Source organism: Scyliorhinus canicula, chromosome 10 (assembly GCF_902713615.1).
Source record: "Scyliorhinus canicula chromosome 10, sScyCan1.1, whole genome shotgun sequence".
NCBI lineage: Eukaryota > Metazoa > Chordata > Chondrichthyes > Carcharhiniformes > Scyliorhinidae > Scyliorhinus > Scyliorhinus canicula.
The window spans coordinates 116,138,181-116,162,056 of record NC_052155.1 but is presented as its reverse complement, the minus strand read 5'-3'; the positions used below and the strand labels follow the sequence as shown (position 1 = coordinate 116,162,056).

At 50.5% G+C, this 23,876-nt stretch overlaps 1 protein-coding gene across 8 annotated transcripts in view; it reads left to right on the top strand.

Annotated features, from left to right (window-relative positions):
* Nucleotides 1-23,876, top strand: part of stau2 (staufen double-stranded RNA binding protein 2) — a 459,368-nt gene that overhangs the window by 308,600 nt on the left and 126,892 nt on the right. Inside the window, exon 13 of one of the 8 annotated variants that reach the window (XM_038809621.1) lies at nt 19,383-19,503. The exons of the other annotated variants lie outside the window; for them this stretch is intronic. Coding sequence (XP_038665549.1) covers nt 19,383-19,454 — 72 coding nt within the window. The 3' untranslated portion in view covers nt 19,455-19,503. The remainder of the gene's footprint in view (nt 1-19,382; nt 19,504-23,876) is intronic. 8 annotated transcript variants of the gene reach the window in all.

Below are 23,876 nucleotides of genomic sequence, written 5' to 3'. Positions count from 1 at the left end.
GTCCAGCCCACTGACTCACCACATGCTGATCCCAATCCAGCCCACTGACTCATAACATGCTGATCCCAATCCAGCCACTGACTCACCACATGCTGATCCCAATCCAGCCCACTGACTCATCACATGCTGATCCCAATCCAGCCCACTGACTCATCACATGCTGATCCCAATCCAGCCCACTGACTCATCACATGCTGATCCCAATCCAGCCCACTGACTCATCACATACTGATCCCTGTCCAGCCCACTGACTCATCACATGCTGATCCCAGTCCAGCCCACTGACTCATCACATGCTGATCCCAATCCAGCCCACTGACTCATCACATGCTGATCCCAATCCAGCCCACTGACTCATCACATGCTGATCCCAATCCAGCCCACTGACTCATCACATGCTGATTCCAATCCAGCCCACTGACTCATCACATGCTGTTCCCAATCCAACCACTGACTCATCACATGCTGATCCCAATCCAGCCCACTGACTCATCACATGCTGATTCCAATCCAGCCCACTGTCTCATCACATGCTGATCCCAACTCTATACAATATCCAATGTATCTGCAGTGCCAGTATGTGAACTGGTGACCGTGAGTGTCAGATCAAGTGATGGAGTCTTTTTATTAATGCTGTGCTATTGCTCTTTCTCTTCCTCCTTGAGCTCCTGCGGCTGGGAAGGTGGCAATTCTTGACTGTGAAAAAGCAGAAAATCAGAAGGAGCAAATTGGGGTGGGAAGCAGGAGGTTCATGGTCACACCATCAGCAACTTGCACATCATGCCAGAGAACAGCATGTTTTATGAGTTGAGAAGAGGCATAATGCAGGAACATGCCACCCTCCTCATATTTTTCAACAATGCCAAATGACATGGGCTCTATCGCTGCCAGGCGCAAAATGCTGAGAGTCATCTCCTCGGTAGAGTTAAGGAAATATAGGCAATCCTTGCCCCCACTGGTTATGATGTGCTTCCTTCCATCGTATTCCACTTTGTCCTTAAGGGAAAGAGCAGAATGTCAGTGGTTGTGTGGCACAGCATTTGGGTGATGTTCTCACCTTGGCTAAATAGATGAAGATAAATGGAAGCAGCTGGAGATGTGTATGAAGCTGAAAGCATTAAGTGTTTGAACTGGAGTATCTAGATGTTAAGTGCAAGTCCAGGGTGACAGGGAAACTGTTGGGTGAGTCATGGGGTGTAGAGTATGAGATCCAGACCATGCCATCCTTCTGGGTTACAGGGGTTCAGCTGAAACGTACCTGAATCAGATGATCCATGATGTTGAAGGCATCCTGGCAAGACCCACAAGCCCTGCACCTGCCCAGACACCTCCCGCTGCAAATGGGATACCTCTGTGTTCTACATCTTCTTCTCCTCCTCTTCCATGTCCTTGTCTTCCACTTCTTCTGAAAAGCTGCTTGCTCCAGTACATCACCACTTCAAGGTGCGCATCCTGCTGGAGGGTAACGTTATGGAGAGTGCGGCAGAACCATTGCTATGTACTGGACCCTTGCAGTAGTGTACTGCAGGCCCAAATGCATCAGAACCACATCTTCCGAATCCTGCTTGCCTGCTCTATCGTGGTCCTTGTGAGCAGATGACTTTGGTTGTACCCCCTCCATGACCCCAACTTGGATTCTCATGGAGGGGTGAATATCCATGTTTTCAAGGGATATCACCTCTCCTAGAATCCAACCACGTAGTTTGGGAGTTGGAATGAAGAGCTGCAGCAACCTGGAAGCTTCAAGGAAAGCGAGTACACACATACAGGATGTTGTGATCACAGAACAGCTGAACATTAAGGGAATGGAACCCTTCCTGCTGTTGAATCTTACTGGGTGGTCACTGGGTGCCTTGGTAACCATGCGGGTTCAGTCAATGTTGATTCATCAATGGAGGTGAAACCCACAGATGCCATTGGATTTGAGCAAGGTGAAGGGGACTGCATTTTAGGGGGTTATCACCGACCTGACATCGCTGGAACAAGGCTTTCCGGCACAATTGGGAAGCATCCTGAACACAAGGAAGGCAGCAGCTGGCAATGGGAGTCCCCTGGCAATCAGGAGCAACATCATCCATAGGATGACAGAGTCCTGGACATCAGGAGGCAGAGAAGAGGGCCACATCTATCTGAAATCAAATGTATTATCCAGTTGTGGGAAATTGGGCATCAGTAACCTGTAAGATGTAACGTTGTACAGATGTTTGCAAGAAGCCACCACAGCCCACAGCTGATCCTTCAAAGGAACCAGAGGCAAAGTTGAGGGCCACGATGACTTCGACGGTTAGTAGCAAGACATGGCAAGCAGTTCTGTAAGATGTGAGCTTGCACGACGAAGTGCAAACCTCTGCAACCATTAGTTTGGACAGTCACAGTTTCCAGTAGCACTAGTTCTCTGACATCGAAGTAGCTCCATCAATATCGAAGGGATGGCCTTCCGTCCTCTTGACCCTTGTCTTTCTCTTCTGCACTTTTCATGCCCAGTATGCTACCTTTCCTGCAGAGGAAGTTGCTAGGACTTTTAGAGAATCTAGGGAATTTTAGAAGAGTACTACCATGCATCCACTATTTCTGCAACCATTTCCTTTAAGACTTCTTTTAAGGGTACAGGCCATCGGGTCGAAGGCACTTTCAGTTCTTAGTCCCATTAGTTTCTCTGCTGATACTGATTGTTTCAAGTTCCTTTTGCCCTTGATTTTCTACTATTCTTGGAATGCTTTTTTGTCTTCTATCAGGAATCTCTGCCATTTCCATATTTCCTATTAATTTCCCCTGTTTGCATTCTCGGGGACCAACATTTATTGTAGCTACTCTCTATTTTTTTATATTTTTGCAGAAATGTTTACTGTCTTTTTTTATATTTCTTACTAGTTTACTCTCATATTCTAATTTCTCCTGCAGTTTCGTTTTAGTTAATCTTCGCTGGTTTCAAAAATATTCCCAATCTTCTGGCCTTCTACTAATCTTTGCAGCATTGAACACCAAAGTGAGCCAAAGATGGTGCATCCTTCTCATAAAGTCTTTCTTTCCCAATGGAATATGTTTCTGAGAATAGATCTTTGTTGACAGTTTGGAAATATCTCCTTAAATGTCTGCTTAGCTGCCGTCTTATTTTCTAGCTATTTTCCCTGTTCACTTAGCCAACACTGTCTTCATACCTTTGTAACTGCCTTTATTTAATTTTAAGATACAATTTTCAGGCCCAAGTTTCTCATCCTCCAACTGAATGTGAAATTCTGTTATGTTATGAGTCATGGTAAATGGTTACTTTTCAGACTGGAGGATGACAGACACTGGTGTTCCGAAGGTCAGTGCTGGGACCAATGCTTTATATATATATATATATATATATATATATATCAGTTGCCGCTTAGTGCAGTGTGCTAAATAGCTGGCTTGCAATGCAGGACAATGCCAGCAGCGCAGGTTCAATTCCCATACTGGCCTCCCCGAACAGGTGCCAGAATGTGGCGACTAGGGGCTTTTCACAGTAACTTTGTTAAAGCCTACTTGTGACAATAAGTGATTATTATTATTATGTATATATATCTCGAAGGGCGCTGTTTACAATGTAAGGAGTGGTAACCTGTAATGTAACCTGGTGTTGTAAGACTTCTTACTGTGCTCACCCCAGTCCAACGCCGGCATCTCCACATTCAGAGGGTAGGTGCAGTCTCGACGAGCCAAATGCCCTCCTTCTACACTATAGGAATCTATGATTCTATGAGATAGATAGGCTAGCAAAGTGGGCAGGTAACTGGCTGAATTTAACACAGGGAGAGGTGATGCATTTTCGTAGTAGGATTAAGGATAGGTAAAATAGACTGAATGACACAGTTCTGAAAACGAACGAAATGAAATGAAAATCACATTGTCACGAGTAGGCTTCAGTGAAGTTACTGTGAAAAGCCCCTAGTCGCCACATTCCGGCGCCTGTTCGGGGAGGCTGGCATGGGAATTGAACCGTGCTGCTGGCCTGCCTTGGACTGCTTTAAATGCCAGCGGTTTATCCCAGTGTGCTAAACAAGCCACAACTGTGCCAGGACAGGGGGACCTGGGACTTCTTGAGCGTTTGGATCTTTGAAAGTGGCAGGACACATTGAGGGGGCAGTTTCATAAATAAAAGCATTAAGCACAAAGACAGGAGGCGGGATTCTCCATTGCCCAAAGCCGAAATCAGGAAGGGCATTTGGGCGGACTATTATGAGGCCAAAATCATGACCGGCGCCAGCCTTGACCGACGAGGAGGATGCGGGGGAGGCCGTGGATGGGCAGGACATGGGGCCGGGGCAGGCACAATCTGTGTACCTGGGCCGATGCACACGGGGCGCTCTAATCACCACCAGGTTCACTGACTAGGGGGTTAGCCGGCAGCATGGACATCCCATCCCATTCCCCACCCCCCCCCCCCCCCACCTGTCCGACCACCCCTTCCCATGAACACCCTCCCATGCCCCACACCCACCCCTGGCCAACCCCTTCCATGACTCCTACCTGCATAACTATGGAGTGCAGCACTAGGTTGGCAGTAACAGCGGGTCTGGTCAACGGGATGGAGGATGATGACAACCCACTCTGGGATGAGGTCAGGTGCTTCGCACCATTTGACAACATCTGACTTCTGCAAGATATCACTTTCCACCATCCACCTGGGTGATCCTTGCATGTGAACTGGCCATTCCGTTACACGGTCCCATGGAACTCTTGGGGTGGCAGAGGTGGGGACGGTGCGGGTGGGAGAGGGTTGTGGAGTAGAGAGGAATGGGAGTGGGGCACCGGAGCGGTGAGCGCAGGCTGAACTGGGGACCCTAGCCCAAGCCCACCCCCACCGTCTGCCCATCTACCCCCACCCACAGCACCCCCTCTGCAGCCAGCCCATTCCTTACGCGTCTCTGATAGAGCACAGGGGCTGGTTAAAAGATTGTGAATGTGTTTATTGTGCAACAGTGAACATATATATACGGGATTGTGCCCTAGCCCCTAACGCTATCCTATGTGCGGCACTCGCACTCGTGCCATCCTAACTGGTGTCTACCTTTCTGGCCTTAGCCCTAATGCTACGCCTAGGTGGATCCCCAGGCAGTACATCAGGAATGGAGGCAGCCTGCTGTGATTCCCGTCCTGTGACCTGGGTCCCCTTTGGCGGCCGTCGTCTTGGGCGACCAGGCCTGGCTGGGCCCAGCTGCTGCTCGGGTGTCCAGATGGCATGGTGCAGCCCTGTCCTGCCCACTGCCCATCAAATGCACCAGGGTTGGAGAGAGTGGGGGGGGGCGGAGTCTGAGGTGCTGTGATGTTCAGCACCTCTCCTGCGGGAGTCACTGGCATGGGTCCCATCACCTCCACCTCCCTCGGGGTGTCCATAGGCCCCCGGGCTACTCGTTGGGATGGGTCTGCGAGCGGAGCTAGCCCCTGATGCTCCCCTCACCACCTGGTGCTTCCAGTCCTGCAGGTCCACTACCGTCTCAACCAGGGTCTCATTGCTTGTGGCCTTGGAGCACAGGGAGTGGGCCATCTCCCTCTATGTGCCACATCAGCCAATGACTGCGCCAGCTCCCTCTCTGTGTGTACCACATCAGCCAGAGCCCAGGTAATACTGGCGATGGTCTCAGCTGTGACTGCGCCATGCTCTGTAGCACCGCTGCAATGTCCAGGTGGCCTTGGTACATGGTTGCCTGTGACAGGGCAGCCCTGCCCTGGGCGTCGGCCACTCCATGCAAAGAGTGCCCTATGCCTTGGACATCTTGACCCATGGCCAATAACTTTGCCCCCAAGGCCTCCACCGTGGATGCCAACCATACACTGTTGGCCTGGGTGGCACGCACCACCTTCTGCTGCAGCAGGTGGTTGGACTCCTCCAACTGCACCTGCAGACACTGCATCGTTGCTGACACTTCCTCATGCAGTCCCTGGCTCGTGACTGCAACTCCACTATCGATAGGACTGCCCTTTCCAGAAGCCTGTAACCCGTCTGGACGGCAGCTAGTCCCTGGATCGGACTGCCCTCCGACCATCCGCCCCCTCAGGGGTTCCCACCTCCATCTACTGTACTGCCGCACATGTGTGGTGCATAACAGATAGTGCCCCGGGAGCCCAACCGAGGTGAGTGTCTCTGGGATGGTGGAAGGTGTTGGAAACAGCAGTGTCGGGAAGTCAGTGTCATCCCCAGACTGGTGCTCCGGGGTGTCTCGGGCTGCAGATCGAGGACTCCCTTCACTGTGTCATTTTCCTCACTGCTAGCCACTTGGTGTTGGGGTTGTGGTTGGGGTCAGGGCCCGCCTCATGGCCAGCAGATCCTGCAAGACATAATGCATGATTGGATCGTGGGTTGGGTTGGCAAGTGGTGGTCGAGGGGGTTGTGGGGGTGGTAGTGGAGGGGTTGTGGGGGTGGTGAAGAGAGGGGTGTGGGTGGAGAGGGGGTGTGGGGATGGTGGCACATGTACCATGCAGAACCGCAACTCTCCAGGGTCTCACTTGCTCGCCTGATGCTGACCTCCACCACAGTGACTGCCTTCTCTCTGGGCTCACCAACCAGGCCCAGTACCTTCTGCTCTGCTGTGGTGAGGTACCGCAGGTCTGGCGGTCCCGCTGCAGTCTTTTCCCTCTGCTGGTATTTGTGGGCCACCTTAGACAGTTGGATGCATGCAGCACAAAGTGTGAATAGCTGGTGGCCTTATTGGTCAGGGCACCCGGCAGTGGCAGCCGTCATGGGTGCTGGCACATGGTGCAGGGTGAGGATTCAGTCACCCAGCCGGGGTGGGGGGGGGGGGGGGGTGGGGGGGGGGGGGGGAGTGGAGTCACGGGTGTGTGGGACGGTGGTTGGTGCCAGGGGCACAGTGCTGCGTACTCAACTGGTTGCCATGATGAGGTCATGCAGTTTTTTCCGGTATTTTCCGGTCCTGGCAGTGGGTCCCATGGCACTCACAAACTCTGCCACCACGCCCAGGCTCGGTGAACGCCAGTGGGTAGCAACCTCTTTCTCGCCCTGGGGTACAGGGCAGCCCGTCTCTCCTCCACGACGTCCAACATGGTCTTCAGCTCCACATCTACAAAACAGGTGCCGTTCTCCATGCTCTTGTTGGCTGGGATGGGTGTGTATGTGGAGTGGAGTGCTTATATGCCGCTGCAGCTTGCCAGCCACTCAAGTGTCAATCCCGACTTGGTGAATCAGACACCGTTTTTAAAAAATTTTTTTAGAATACCCAATTCATTTTCTCCAATTAAGGGGCAATTTAATGTGGCCAATTGACCTACCCTGCACATCTTTGGGTTGTGGGGGCGAAACCTACGCAGACACGGGGAGAATGTGCAAACTCCACACGGATAGTGACCCAGAGCTGGGATCGAACCTGGGACCTTGGCGCCGTGAGGCAGCAGGGCTAACCCACTGCGCCACCGTGCTGCCCTAGACACCGTTTTTCATTGAAATCGATCATGTTCCACGTGGCACCAGTTGATGCTAGCCCAAATATGGTTGATGAATTGGTTTTCTCATGTGCCAATCCCTGGTGAATCTAATGCCATTTGATGAATTGTTCCGGGAGCGGCTCCAATTTTGCTGCCCTAGAACTCCACTGATTCTGTCCTAGCTTCAACACTTAGTCTCTGAAATGGAGAATCCCGCCCAGGGAAGTTATGTTGGACCTGTATAAGCTCTGGTTGGTCCAGACTTTTCCATCCAATTCTAGCCACTGCACTTTGATGTGTCGATGCTGAACTCACACCAGAATGGTTCTAGGGATGAGGAATTATAGCTACAAGGTTAGGTTGGGGAATCTATCTATGTTCTCCTTGGAGCAAAGGAGACTGAAGGGAGATTTGATGGCGGTGTACAAGATTGTGACTGGTTTGACAAGGTAGACAAAGAAAAGTTGTCTCTATCACGTGATGGTGCAAACACTAGGGAATACAGTATTCAGGTTATGGGTAAGAGATGCCCGGGGATGTGATGAAAAAAATTATGCAGTAAGGAACAATGATCTGGACTCGCTGTTTACGAGGGTGGTGGAAGAAGAGATGTGAATGAATTCAAAAGAAAATTGAATAAACACTTCAAGGAAATAAGTTTACAGGGCTATGCGCATAGAATAGGGGAATGGGGCCGGCTGAATTACTCTTACAGAGCGCCAGCATGGACCTGGTGGGCGAAATGACCTTCTCCTGTACCATTATGACTCATTTGTGATACATACATGCAGAGGCACGGGTGAGAAAAGGATGAAACGTGACTATGATGTGCTCCATAATTGAACAGTAGCTGACATTAACTTATAGGTTTACACCTTAATAGTGATCCCTTCACTAAAGTGAAGCCAATGTAAATATAGTGGCTAATATGTATAAACTTATAAATATGTCCCGAACACAAAGATAAACTGGGTCCTGGTTTTTGCTCCTGATGCTGGTGCACAGAGTTGGGAGAATTCCCATCTGGCGCATCCACCTCAAGGGAAACAGCTCCGAATAATGGGACTTTCATTCTGGAGGGGTGGATGCATGCTGGAGATGGGCCCATCACAGTTCGGAGGCGACCACAGGGACTACCAAGTGCTGAGGCACACTGGTTAAAAGGCCCACCTCGGTGCTCTGGGACTTAAGCTCTCCAGCCCACATCTCTCATCCGCCCCCCACCTACTCTCCATGCCTCATAGGTCCCATCATTTTCCCACTGAACTCATGGTCCCTCATATTCTCCATGTTAACCTATGCCACTTTATCCACCGTAAGACATAGGAACAGAATTAGGCCATTCGACCCATCAAGCCCGCTCTGCCCCACACCAAAGAAAGCTCATCCCTTAATAACCTCTTGGAGTTGTCAGTCAAACTGTGAACATAAAGCTGCTGTATTAATGCTGGGTTGTGGAAGCAGTCAAGACAGTAATAACATTACAATGATGACATTTTGGCTATACAAGGAGCTAATAAAATTTCATGTCAATTTTTTTCAACTCAGAAACACTGCGGGCTTTTTTTAAATTTAAAGAGTAGATGATTGAAATAACTTGACAACTTGATAGTTCCGCAGATCTTTTATGCACATTCAGATCTACTTTTAAAATTGTAAGTAACATACTGCAGGAAATGGACCTCTTTCCAACCAAAATTGGGCCTCTTTGGACTCCGCATTGAGTTCAAATGACCCTACTGGGTTTGGGTTTCCTCCATGTGCGAAGTACATACTGCCTCCTTGCCCTCCGGTGAAAATAAGATCTGTCGGAAGTGGAGGCAGGTTTTCTGGATTCAGGGATACTGGGATCATTTTGGCTAAGTCTTCATGAATCCACAAAAATCTGGGCTTGGGTGAGATTTATGTTCATCACTGGAATTTTTTAATTGTTAAAAATGCATTTGGTAGAAAATCTAAAGAAAAGTATCTTTATTAAAATACCTGCCTTGCCCTTGTCTGCTGTATGTTTATGTTGACTTCAGAAATATCCATTATTCATTAAATTTGGAACTTAGACATCCCCAATCGCGGGCCGGAGAATTCGGGCAGCCCCGGGGTCCATTGAGTCGGGCCGGTCCCAGCCATTCTCCGAGGCGGGCGGCGCAACGCACGCCGGGCCGATTTTTGGGGGGCTGGAGAATTTGGAGGACGGCGGGGGCGGGATTCACGCCGACCCCCACGATTCTTCGACCTGGCGGGGGGGGTCAGTGAATCCCGCCCCTTGTGTCTTATCATTCACAATATAAATTCAAAATAAGTTGTATAATAGTTTTAATTTTGTTTGCACTACATTTTCTAGATTATTATTGCCATTTTTTATTGGTACTGATTGGAGTTTATAATGAAACTGTGGTTACTATTCATCTGCAGTACAATAATACCAACTACAAAGGAATTTGATTTGAAATGCAATCCATCTGTTACTGATTTGAGTCGATAGCTGCCATGTTATAGTAGAAAGTATGCGATATTCAGGTTTTCTTTCATTTCAGAAGCTCAGTGTATATTTGGGTCTGTTTTAAGCTCAAGAGTACTGAACTTTATTGTAACATCACCTCAATCTTGTGTATTCTGAAGAATTGGAAAAGCAAAAAGAATAATGGGGTATATTTTATTCCACAAAATTCTCTGAGTAAATTAAAATAGGCTTGAATTATTCTGACATTGAAATCGGTAATCGTGAGCAGAAAATGAATACAATAAGCAATCCATGCCCCAGAAATCAATCCACACATAATTAAAATTTATGTCAAATAAATGCTTCCTGAACTGCATGATTTCGACTTGATTTGTGCTGTATTTCAGTGAATATCTCCTGATACCAACATAACCAGCACATGGGAGGCACAGTAGCATAGTGATTAGCACTGTTGCTTCACAGCGCCGGGGACCCAAGTTCGATTCCCGGCTAGGGTCACTGTCTGTGCGGAGTCTGCACATTCTCCCCGTGTCTGCGTGGGTTTCCTCCGCGTGCTCCGGTTTCCTCCCACAAGTCCCGAAAGACGTGCTTATTAGGTGAATTGGACATTCTGAATTCTCCCTCTGAGGAACAGGCGCCATAGTGTGGCAACTAGGGGCTTTTCACAGTAATTCGTTGCAGTGTTAATGTAAGCCTACTTGTGACTGTAATAAAGATTATTATTATTGACAGATCCGAGAATTTTCAGCACAAATTTCGGACAATGCAAATCGAATTTCCTGGATCCATTGCTTTGTTTTGAAAGCATCAAGATAGAAGCCAGCCCTTCCCATGAAATTGGTCATGCCCTCAGGGTCAATTAATCACCATTAGGAGTTCGACTATTTGTGCTCCTTTGTAGGCGTTTGAGGAGATTCAAACATTAAGTTGTAGATTTTGGGCTCAAGGACACTAATAGGTACATTTTGAAAGGTATAAATTATTTTTTTTAAGATTAGAAAGGAAATGGGCAGCACGGTGGCCTAGTGGTTAGCACAACCGCCTCACGGCGCTGAGGTCCCAGGTTCGATCCCGGCTCTGGGTCACTGTCCGTGTGGAGTTTGCACATTCTCCCCGTGTCTGCGTGGGTTTCGCCCCCACAACCCAAAAAAAATGTGCAGAGTAGGTGGATTGGCCACGCTAAATTGCCCCTTAATTGGAAAAAATAATTGGCTAATCTAAATTTATAAAAAAAAAAAAAAAAGATTAGAAAGGAAATGACTTGTACCCCAACCCCAGATAGTTTTGCATATTTATTTAAAAATTACTTTCTGTAACTTAAGATCAGGTTACTCATAAGTTGTGAATTACCATTGTGATTTAAAAGGGCTATTTTTTGTGTCAAACCTATTTTCAGAAGTATTCATCAAACTTTATTAAGCTACCATTCTTAAATAGATCAAAGAATATTTTTAATGCGGCATTTTGGGACAAAAAATATTTTGAAACACTGCCTAATTGCACTGGTACATAACAGATTTTATGTTCGGGGATATGCAAAAGAGTGTGGACAGAAACATGGCGATAAGACACTTCAAAATGAGCTCAGTTTGTACTGCAATTGCTGATTACGGCCATCGCAAAATCTCTACCTAAAGTTGTTTTATTTTTCAATCTAAATTTGGATCCTGTAGAATTTATAATTAAGCTGAACGAAGAGGAGGAGGTCGCCTATCCGCGGGTGCCACATGTCAGCCGCCCTGCCATGGCAGGACGGTGATGAGGACACGTCTGCAAGGTGTCGTCTCGCTGATGGACAGAGGCGACTGGCGCACCGATGAGGAGGACGGTGTGAACTGGCCGGTGGACGCAGGCAGTGACCAGGGGTTAGGCTAGCTGTGTGTCTGCAGCGAGACCAGGCCACCGGGGCACACAGGTATCCCATGCCACCTGGCTGTCGAGGTGTCCAAGAACCTCTGTGTAACATGTCGTTTCTCTGCCCCCCCACCACCCTCCTGCAGGTCACCGTGTATGCTAACCAGACAGCGATGTTCACTGCAGTGGTTGGAGCCGCTGCACTGCAGATGGCCAACCGGCAGTGTAGACTGCGATGGGTCAGAGTGGCTGTTGCTGCTGAGGGGATGCCGCAGAGGGCCCCGTCACCGCGCAGGCTGCAGGCACTCACGGCAGGAATGTCCAGGAGGATGCTAAGGGGAACATTGACCACCAGATCGTCGGGAATGCACAGGATGCGGGCACTGATATTGATGCGCAAGGGGGGAGGAGAAGGAGGAGGAGCCAGTGCTGGTGGTGCCAGGGCGCCACAGGTGCCCAGCAAGGCCTAGGGTTTACCGTGACTGAATGTCCTTCGAGGCCCTACCGGACAGGGCATGCAGGAAGAGACTACGGTTAAGCAGGGAGACGGTCGCGCATATATGCCACCTCGTGGCGCACCTCACACCACGTGAAACAGGAGGAGGACACGCTATACCAGTGTCCGTCAAGGTGACGGTGGCCCTAAACTTTTATGCAACCGGTTCTTTCCAGGCGACAAGCGGGGACCTATCCGGGATCTCACAGGCATCCGGTCCACAGATGCATCCGAACCGTGACCGACGCCTTGTACGCCATCGCTGACAGCTACATTCAATTTCCCGAGGACCGCGCATAGCAGGAAGCACGGGCATGTGGATTCGCCAATGTGGCCGGGATACCGATGGTCCAGAGTGTCATCGATGGAGTGCACGTGCCATGGATAATGAGGACAGCCCGCTCTGCGATGAGCTGTGAGCTCAGATTCGTTAGACAAAATCTGACTCTTGGCAATAGCTGAACCCTCCACCTCGGTGGTCACTGTGCTCGTCACGGACACTCCATCACGTGCCCATGTGGGGTAGCTTGCGTCGGTGTGCCAAGGACGACCGTGTTCAGTTGGGGGAGGAGGGAACGCACACCTGGCATCACCGTTGCACCGAACGTAAACCCCAGCGCCACTCGGTCACCCTCACGAGCCCCCTGGCACCGGAATAGCACAGTCTTCAAAATTCAGTGTAACATTGACTTTAATCACAGACAGATGCCCTAGCCCCTACAACTAAGCTGTGCCCTGCACCTGTGCCAACTAACTATGTGTCCAGCTTCTTTGCCTAACGGGCCCTGCCACTACGCCTAGGTGTATCCCCAGATGGTACAGCAGGAGTGGAGGCGGATTGCTGAGAATCCCGCCCTGCGACGTGGCTCCCCGTCGGCACGCGTTTTCTGGGGCTGCCCGGCATCGATGGGCCAGGCTGCTCGGCGGGCGTGCTGGACGGTGTGGTGCCACCCTGTTCTGCCCGCAAGATGCGCCAGGGACGGAACGGGGGGAGGCCCAGTGTTCAGGGACCCCCCTTGCTGGAGTTACTGGGACGGGCCCCAGAACCACCTCCTCCCTCGGGGAGCCCGGTGGCCCCCGGGCCTCACTGTGGGACGGTGGTGCGATCGGAGACATGCGCCGTCGCACCACCGACACCTGGCGCTGCCAGTCCTGGAGTCCTGCAGCAGTATCGACCAGGGTCCGAGCGTTCGCAGCGATGGAGCCCAGGGAGTGGGACATCCCTGTCAGGAACTGTGCAACCTCTACCTGTGAGTGCGCTACACCATCCAGCACGTGCGCCAGGCGGCCGATGCTGTCAGCGATGGACTGCTGGGACTGTGCCATGGCCTGCTGAGACTGGGCCAGACCCAGGAGCGTGGCGGCACTGTCCTGTTGGCTCTGTGAGATGTCCGCCTGTGAGGGGGCAGCCCTCTCCTGGGCCACGGAAGACACCGTGCACATGAAGCCCCATGCCTTGCAGAACCTCACTGATGGCCGAAACCGTTTCCCCCATTGCCTCCACCGTGGACGCCACCCGTGCGGTGTCGGCCTGGGTGGCTGCGATGAGTGGCATCAATCCCTGCTCCTGGACGTTTATTGACTCCTCCAACTGCGTCTGCAGGTGCTGGAAGATGGCCGTCGTCCCGTTGTTCAGTCCCTGGGTCTCCATATGCATCGGCTCTCTGGGTGGGTCCAGTAATTCCAGGAACCTGGGAACTATCTGGGTGACAGCTGGGTGCTGGGCCTGGGCTGCTCTCCGATCGTCCAACCAGCTCGGCTGTGTGGTGCGCACCAGTCCGTGACCCGGGAGCCTCATCATTTATGTGCCCAACCAAGGTGAGTGTATCTGGGATGGTGGATGTTGTGGGTGACAGCAGTGCCGCAAACTCGAGGTCCTCATCTGTCCAGAGGTCTGGCGTGTCCTGGGTCGACTCTTGGACCGAAGCAAGGCGCCCGCGGCCCATGTCATGTTCCGTGCCCGGTGTGTCCATCGACTGTCTGGCCGTCCTCTCTCTGTCACTGTCCTGGCTCATGGCCCTAGCTTCGGGCAATTCACGGCCATCACTGTCCTGACTGTCCGTCCTGTGTCCTTCAGTGTTGCCTCTGTCCGTCCTCTGTGCGTCACCCTCCAGTGTCCCGGACTAAGAGTATGGCCCTCCTGTACGTCTTCCTTCCACCCTCTGGCATGCGTTCCTGGGTGCGGCTGAGCTTCCGGATGCCGGCTGGGTCTTGCCCGAGACGACCCTGGACGATCGGCCCCTGGCCCTGGGGAACACAATGATGCGGGGTTCGTTGGACACGCTGGGCTGGGTGTACGGTGGTGGAGGGGGCACTGTGATGGGGGAGTGGTTCGGGAGTGGAGTGGGCAGAGTCTGAGGGGGGAGGGAATGGAGTGGGCAGAGTGTGAGGGGGAGGGGTTCGGGGTAGGAGTGGGCAGAGTGTGAGGGGGAGGGGGGAGGATTGGAGTAGGCAGAGTGTGAGAACGGAGTGGTTCGGGGGTGGAGTGGGCAGAGTGTGGGGGGGAGGGGGTGGGGGCCAGAGTGTGAGGCGGAGGGGTCCGGGGGTGGAGTGGGCAGAGTGTGAGGGGGAGGGGTTCGGGGGTGGAGTGGGCAGAGTGTGGGGGGAGGGGGTGGGGGGGGGCAGAGTGTGAGAGGGGAGGGGTTCGGGGGTGGAGTGGGAAGAGTGTGAGGGGGAGGGGTTCGGGGGTGGTGTGGGAAGAGGGGGAGGGGGAGGGGGTGGAGTGGGAAGAGTGTGAGAGGGGAGGGATCCGGGGGTGGAGTGGGAGGGGGGAGAGGGTGGGGGGGCAGAGTGTGAGAGGGGAGGGGTTCGGGGGTGGAGTGGGAAGAGTGTGAGGGGGAGGCGTCCAGGGGTGGAGTAGGCAGAGTGGGAGGGGGGAGAGGGCGCGGGGCCAGAGTGTGAGAGGGGAGGGGTTCGGGGGTGGAGTGGGAAGAGGGGGAGGGGGAGGGGGTGGAGTGGGAAGAGTGTGAGAGGGGAGGGGTCCGGGGGTGGAGTGGGAGGGGGGAGAGGGTGGGGGGGCAGAGTGTGAGAGGGGAGGGGTTCGGGGGTGGAGTGGGAAGAGTGTGAGGGGGAGGCGTCCGGGGGTGGAGTAGGCAGAGTGGGAGGGGGGAGAGGGTGGGGGGCCAGAGTGTGAGAGGGGAGGGGTTCGGGGGTGGCGTGAGCAGAGGGGGAGGGGGAGGGGGTGGAGTGGGCAGAGTGTGAGGGGGAGGGGGAGGGGGTGGAGTGGGCAGAGTGGGAGGGGGGGAGGGTGGGGGGGTAGAGTGTGAGAGGGGAGGGGTTCGGGGGTGGCGTGGGCAGAGTGAGAGGGGGAGGGGGAGGGGGGTAGAGTGTGAGAGGGGAAGGTTCGGTGGTGGAGTGGGCAGAGTGTGGGGGAGGCGGGTGGAGTGGGCAGAGTGGGAGGGGGTAGAGTGGGAGAGGGGAGGGGTTCGGTGGTGGAGTGGGCAGAGTGTGAGGGGGAGGCGGGTGGGGTGGAGTGGGCAGAGTGTGAGGGGGAGGCGGGTGGGGGTGGAGTGTGCAGAGTGTGAGGGGGAGGGGTTCGTGGGTTGGGGAGGCACTGTGAGGGGGGATGACGGGCTGGAGGGAGGGGGGGTAGCCATGCAGGGTTGTCTCACTTGCTTCTGCACCTCTGACCTGGCATGGTGCTACCTCCCCGGTGGCGGATCCCCCAGCGAAGTCCAGGGCCCTCTGCTCATGAAGGGTTAGGCGGTACAGCACAGGTGATCCCCCTCCGGTTCTCAGACGCTAACGGTGGTTGTGAGCAGTCTTATCCTGTGGGGGGGGGGGGGGGGGGGGGGGGGTTGGATAAAGCATCACAATTGGGCGGTTACCATCAGGGCGTGCAGATATAGGCTACATTAATGCTGGGTGGAGGGACAGAATTTAGAACAGTACACCACAGAACAGGCCCTTCGGCCCTCGATGTTGTGCCGAGCAATGATCACCCTACTCAAACTCACGTATCCACCCTATACCCGTAACCCAACAACTCCCCCTTAACCTTACGTTTTAGGACACTACGGGCAATTTAGCATGGCCAATCCACCTAACCCGCACATCTTTGGACTGTGGGAGGAAACCGGAGCACCCGGAGGAAACCCACGCACACACAGGGAGGACGTGCAGACTCCACACAGACAGTGACCCAGCCGGGAACCGAACCTGGGACCCTGGAGCTGTGAAGCATTGATGCTAACCACTATGCTACCGTGCTGCCCGACAGTTGGAGCCATGCCATGGCATCTCTCAAGGGGGCCGCGCTGCTCATGTAGATCGTGTACAACGTTGTGTCCCCTGCATGTCTGGGGGGGGGGGGGGGGGTTGGGTGTGACCCAGGGGCACCCTCGTGGCACTTACCCTGGCAGCGCTTGTGAGCTCGTGGAGCTTATTCCTGCACTGCTCCCCAGAGCGGGGGGTGTGCCACTGACCGCGGTGCCAACCCCACACCAGCCACGCCTCACAGTGCTTGACGGTTGGCGATGCCCACGTCTTGGGCAGAGGATGGCCCTGCGTTCTTCCACCTCATCTAGCAGGGTGTCCCGGTCCGTGTCACGGAACCTCGGAGAGGCTTGTCAGGGCTCAGCCATCGCGTCGTCTTGGGTCCTGTGCGCGGATTGCGCACTTTAAATGACAGTGCGCAGCGTCAGTCGGGCATCGCGCGATGATGACACTGCTTTTACGCTGTGGTGAATGAGATTCACACGGCATTATAGTTACCAATGTCACTCTGTTCCAAGTATATACATGTATCAATATTGTAAGTGCAGTTGCACTACCTGACCACCAGGGGGAGTAGCTCTGGGAGTTCTCGAGAGTTTGTACTGGGCTCCCCCCTTGGCTCCGCCCAGAACTCCTCCCCCTGGAGCTGCTGTATAAAGATCCGTGCCACAGAGTCAGCCAGCCAGTTCACCGAAAGTTCAACGGCTAACAGGCTGGCTCTGTTGTAAGTATATTAAAACCGCTATTCTAATCCTACAAGCACGTGTCCATAGAATTGATGGTTCCATCATACGCCATGCCCCCGAGTTCCGCGCGGACCCGCTGTTAGCCCATTTTCAGGCCCTGAATCGCTCATGACCGCGGCCGTTTGGCGCCGTCGCGTTTCATGACGGCGCGGGGACTCTGCCGCATTACCGCAGAATCCGGCCCGTTGTACTTCGATTGGCTGCATGTCATATTTTCAAGGCTGATTTGGGATACTTCCCTGAGATATTCAAATAAAATAGTTGTTCGCCAATGTGGATTCTTTTTTGTCCAGAGACAGTGGCCCCACCTCCCCGAATCGACCAGGATATTTGACATACCATGCAACGGGATTTTCAGGGACTGAAGGTGAGCCCCAACCAAGGAAACTGCCCTATCGACTGACATGGTTTGCTTCTCCATTTCATCCATTCTCTTAAGAATATCTCGCAGTTCATTGATGTGAGTACCAACAACCTGGGTGAAGGAGCAGAGACCATTGTCAACAACATCATTTACAATGGCAGCCATCGTCTTGATACCGACAGCATTGCCGAATCCCAGGCACGCACACCAGCAAAGCCGCCAATGCAAGCCCCATCCCAACCACCTTCAATCCCCCTCAATCAAGCAAGAATGTTTTTACTTAACTCCGCTTCCCATCGCCAAAATCTAGCCAGGTACTTCCAGGAACATAGCACAGGACATACACACCAGGAACAAATAAAGATGGGTTGTGCATCAGGATTAAAAAGGGATTAAAAGATGAGTAGCACCGGAGTCGTGAAAACGCAGCCGCACTCCCCCCTCCCCCCACATCGCATGACACCCAAGCTTAGAAAAAAAAGGTTCTAGAGGAAAAATATGGTTCAGTGGGGAAAGATATCCGCTGTTGAAATTGTAGTTGTGCGTGTACAGCTTTGTTGCAAATAGTGAGGAAAGCAAATATTTCCCAGTGTGTTTTCAGTCAATTCTTGTTTTAATTTACACAGAAGTGAGTAGCTTATTTCTGTCTTTGAAGACTAAAACCCACTGAGTTTTTATTGAAAATAAATCATTGGATCAACAGCTCCAGGGTCCCAGGTTCGGTTCCCGGTTGGGTCACTGTCTGTGCGGAGTCTGCACGTCCTCCCCGTGTGTGCGTGGGTTTCCTCCGGGTGCTCCGGTTTCCTCCCACAGTCCAAAGATGTGCGGGTTAGGTGGATTGGCCAAGCTAAATTGCCCGTAGTGTCCTAAAAAAAGTAAGGTTAAGGGGGGGGGGGGTTTGTTGGGTTACGGGTATAGGGTGGGTTTGAGTAGGATGATCATTGCTCGGCACAACATCGAGGGCCGAAGGGCCTGTTCTGTGCTGTACTGTTCTATGTTCCAAGTTTAGTAATTGGAGTTGATAGCACAGATACCTCATGGAGCTTTCTATGCGATCATTTGCTTTTGAAATGTCTTATTTCTAACCTCAAAAATGATTGGAAGAAAAATGAGCAACATAAGTACTTTATGAGTGGTATTGAAATAGCTTAGGATGGCTTTGAAAGGTATCTAGGAATTTTAATAAACACCCTGCTCAGCATGTTGAACCAATGCAGAGCAGCAATCAAAAAATTTAAAAAGTTGCTGAACCATAGAGCAGTAGCAATAGGGTACAAGCAAGAGACAATCGTACTCAACCTGTATAATGTTCTACCACACCTTAAGTACCCCAACAAGCTCTAGTCACCAAAATACAAAGTTCAGAGAAAGACACAAGGCTGATTCTTGAAGTTTTAAACTGAGTAATTAGAAATTCACAGAAAGGCTTTTTAATCTTGAAAGGCAACCGAGTGGTGATTTTATTTAAGTATGTAACATAATAAAAGGTAGGTTCAGAACACCTTTTCAGACTGTCAATGTAGTAGGACAAGTGACACCAGTTCAAACTATTAAATGGTAAATTTAAGATTGATGTCAAGATGTTCTTCTACACAGACAAATGTTCGACACATAGAATAACTGTCTGAGTGGAGTTGTTGAGGCAAACAGTCTGAAATCATTTACAAACATTTGGATCCTACGATGGGAGGACTGGAGGGTCTTTCTGAATGAATGAATTAGTGAGGATTGAATGATCTTCCTCATCTATGCTTACCTTGTAATGTTATGCCCCCTCCTCTCCCTTCCCCACCCTAAGCAACTGATTGGGCTTCAGTAAGTATGTTTCCTGTTATCCAATAGGGATCAACACTGACCCTCACCATGGAGAGCTTCTCTGGCCCAGAATGCCCCAGTTCAACATCCCCAATGTAGGAGGAGAGTATGGAGGTAACGAAGCTGTGAAAGATGATTAAAAATAGAGGTAAATGTTTTATAAAACATTATTTTGAAATTAATAGGAGTTTTTTTTCTGTCTTGTAATTTTATCAGATTATAATATTAAACAGTAACAATAAGCAGGTTTACTGTATGCTCTTATTTGATACAATGCTGACATCGTAGATAAAGGAAATTCTCCAAGTTGTGTTCTAATCTTTTAAAAGAAATCTTGTGTGATACAACACAAGTGAGGCAGCTAAAAAAATAGATCAGACAGAAGAGTTCTTATGATTCACTTCCAGGTTAAAAGTAAGAACCTTAAGAAGATAAAAATGTAATTATCTGAACTGTATAGATATTTCAACAGGCACCAATACCTCCAATGTAACAAGTACGATTTTCTAATTGGATACATCTGATTAATGGGTCTAAAGTGAATATAATTGGTTGTGTTACAAATATGAGATAAGTAAAAGATAAGTTCCAAGATAAAAAAAGAGTTGGGGTCTCAAGGATAGCTAATCGCATTCCACCTGGTACAAGGCCCATGTGATTCATGTTGCCATGGAGATGGGATTTGAGAAGGGAGGAGTTTCCAAGATATCCGTGGAAACTCACATTGGTCCATCAGGATTCGGGAGAGGTGGAGCAGCTAGAGGCTAAAAGTTTCTGTTGTTTGCCATGCAAGTGGGAACTCTCACTTGGATTGAAAATGACCAAATTCCTGGAGATTTGAAATGAGGCTGGGATTAAAAGTTACCAGGCTAGGAAAGGAAAAGAACTGAATTAAACCTCTCCTGAGCTAAGAATCACTTTGAACTGGTTCTGGAAGAATTGAATGTCTATCTAAGGGACAATGGAAAGTGTACTTCTGAAGTGGGTTTTTCAGTTGTGTTAAAAGTAAAAGGGGAAGGTTCTGTAGCTTAAAATATAAGTGACCTGGAACAGTTGTGTTTATTTTTAGTGTTTTAGTCTGTTCCAATAAAAGTTTTAAGATGTGAAATCTGGCCATGTTATCCTTTCAGCTATCAACTATCAGTTGAAAGTTTGAATTTCTTGTTTTTAAACTTATTGGCGTCTACCGTGGTCCTAACAGTTGAAAAATGGACAGAGAACCATTACTGTAGGTCCCCACCAAATAGCGCCCTCCCCAACATTGTAATCAGACTTTCTACTGATTCCTGAAATGCATGCCTACTGTATCCTAGCAATTTTTCAACATTTATACTGATAGAACTCAGCAGTCATTTATCTGTCCACATAAATCTGAACTCCAGGGCTGTTAAGGTGCCATGTTTACTGATGTACATGTAAAGAGCCCAACAATCAGCAACTTTTTGAGTCTACCTCTGAACCTTCTTTATGCATTTTCTTTCATTTCTCTTGGTTTCTTTCCTGTTTCCACTTTGCTGGTGAGGGATTTTGAACCATGGTGTTCTGACAATGTGTTTTATTGGGTACAATTATGAAATCTGATCCGTAGCTTTTTGGAGCGAATGCAGGCTTCATCAGACATGGGCAGCTCCCACCTGCTAATACCATCTCTTGCATATTTAAAGACAAGTTTCCACTTATCTCATAATAACTATGCATAACTGACTATACGGATCTTGTGTCAGGAGATACTGGGTTCTACCCGGCTCGCAACGCCTCGCCAGATCTAATGCAACTTCGTAGGATGTTGCAATGTTAATCCCGCCCATTGTCACTTTTTTAACAAATCTGCATGTGAGAGCAAGACAGCTAGTCACACGTGCAGATTCCTGAGATACCCGAGGCATGGGATCTGTCTTATCTCCTTTGCCTCAGAGACCTCGGGTGAGTGTTGTTCAGCACTATACTCCACAAACGGGGACCAGACGGAACAGAACATGTGGAAGTCTCCCAGGGGATCGGAGGTCCCCAGGTGCATGCACTTTGAGCAGGGCAGTTCCCTGGTACCGCTGCTGCTAGCCGGGCATCCCGATCTCTAGCTGCACTGAGTTGTTCCGGCGAGCGGAGTGCCTCGGTACACAAAACAGCTATGTGCGGCCTCAGTCGTGCATTCCCCGCTTAGGCCCCTTATCTAACGCAGTGACGTTTTATAGCCATATGTTTCTCGGTGCTGCGAGCGCCCAGAAACGCAGCTAAACATGCTCACTTGGGGCTTTGTTCCCTTTTACTTGAATCACGCCCTAAGTGTGAGCTAAACCAGTGAGAAACTCTCTAAGGCCCAAAACAATGACGAAGGGCGTGATTCAACTCATTCGGAAAAAGTACCATAGCGAGTGAGTTTAACCGTGTGTTTCCTGGCGCTTGCAATGCCAAGAAACACAACATAACTCGCGTTGTATAACGGGCCTCAGGAGGGAACATGTAGCAGAGGCCACACGTAGCCCTGTTTTCTATACTGGGAAGCTCTGTTTGGCGGACCTCCCCAGTGTGTCAGGAGATCGGGACACCATTTAAAAATGGAGCCTCAAGGCAGCATGGTGGCACAGTGGCTATCAATGCTGCCTCAAGGCGCCGAGGTCCCAGGTTCAATCCCAGCTCTGGGTCACTGTCCGTGTGGAGTTTGCATATTCTCCACACGGACAGTGTTTGCGTGGATTTCGCCCCCATAACCCAAGGATGTGCAGGGTAGGTGGAATGGCTACGCTGAATTGCCCTTTATTGGAAAAAATTAATTGGGTACTCTAAATTATTTTTTTTAACAATGCGTCCCAATCTCCAAGGCCCCCAAAGTGACCCCCAACCCCCCCCCCCCCCCCCACCCCCAGCCCGAACGCACTATGGAAGAGTCCTCACACCCACGCCCAACAACCACGCAGGCACCCCCGTCCCGATCGCGTGCGTGCAAAAACTTCCAGTGACAACCTGGCATCCTGGCAGTGCTCCTGCCTGCTGCCAGTGCCACCTGGGCACCTTAGTGCCAGGTTGCCACCCAGGTGGCACTGCTAGTGCACCAGGCTGGCACTGCCAAAGTGCCCAGATGGCACCAGGGCACCACCTGGCCAAAAGGGCATGCAGCTGGGCCCTCCAATTCCCTGGGAGACCTCTATGAGAGCCATTCCATCTGCACCCTGTTTGCGGAGACCAGTGCTAAACAGCACTTGCCCGGCGTCTCTGAGACGAAGGGGATGAATCCCAAAGCCTCAGGTACCTCGGGATTCACATTAGAGTGCGATTAGTGTCTCGCTCCAATATGCAGATTTGTCAAAAAGTGATCCCGCCCACAATGGGCACGATTTACATCGCAATATCTCGCAAGATGGCATTGGATCTCGCGAGGCGTTGCGAGCCGGTTAGATCACGGGAGTGCGATATCCCAGCTCTTATCAGCCACAATGCGCCGCAGCGAGCTGCTTTTCGGGCACAGCGTGGCCGTTGGATCGTGCCCCAAGTGTCGTTTGTTATTGGTGGGGAACCTGCTGGCAGAGCCGGCGGGAAACTCCCTGAAAACCCCACCACAAATGAACTTTGAACTTCTTCCATTAAATTCCACCCCATATGGCATCAGGTTGAGTTCATTGAATTCTCAATCGTTTATACACGAGTTATGAGTTTTACAAAGTAGGGGCTTATTCAACAATGGGGCTTATATAACTATTAAACATAGCGAATAGATCAACTTGAGATATGTTGTGATGTTTGAGAGGATGTAACACATGTAGTCTTTCATTGTTCTCTTCAGCATTTCATGAACTTAGTAATCCAATTTGAGATCATTTTGAATCTGGATTCCAAATAGTTTAATGCAGGCTTGTTGTGCAATCTCAGCAGCGGTTTAAGGGCTCCTGACAAATGATTAACTCCCCGAGCCCCTCCGACGCAACAAGTGACAGACCTGATATATGCCTGGAGTTTAAATCAAGCATATCTTACAAGCCATGGGGAGGTCAGCATGCTAATGTTCAGCCAGGTGCTAATAATGCATGGGTTGAAGAATATCCACTTGGAAAATCTATCCCAATATATTAAATATGGTGATAACTGACTTTATGTGGATGGAATGACAACAACAGACAGTGATAGATTTGGAACTGGTGGCCTTGGTCTGGTGGCAATACTAAAGTAAAAGAATGCATTGGGAAACATTACTATATGGTTCAGAAAAAAATGTTTTCCTTGTAACTTAAATCAATTTGCATAAAAGGCATTACTGATCAACATTGATAACAACGTGAAATTGATTGAAGATAGAATAATGAACAAGCATAAAGAAATGTACTATGCTTCTTTAAATATAAATTTATTCCAGCAAAATGTCAATTTGTGGAAATGAAAACTATTCATTGGGACAGCCCATTGTTTAAAACCTATCAACCTTTTAACTGATGGAGGTTGAAGATAGGAGGCCTGGGGTGCATCTAGTTTCTGCTATTAGAAGACAAACAATTACTGTCAAGTCTTATAAATTGTTTCACATGTATAACT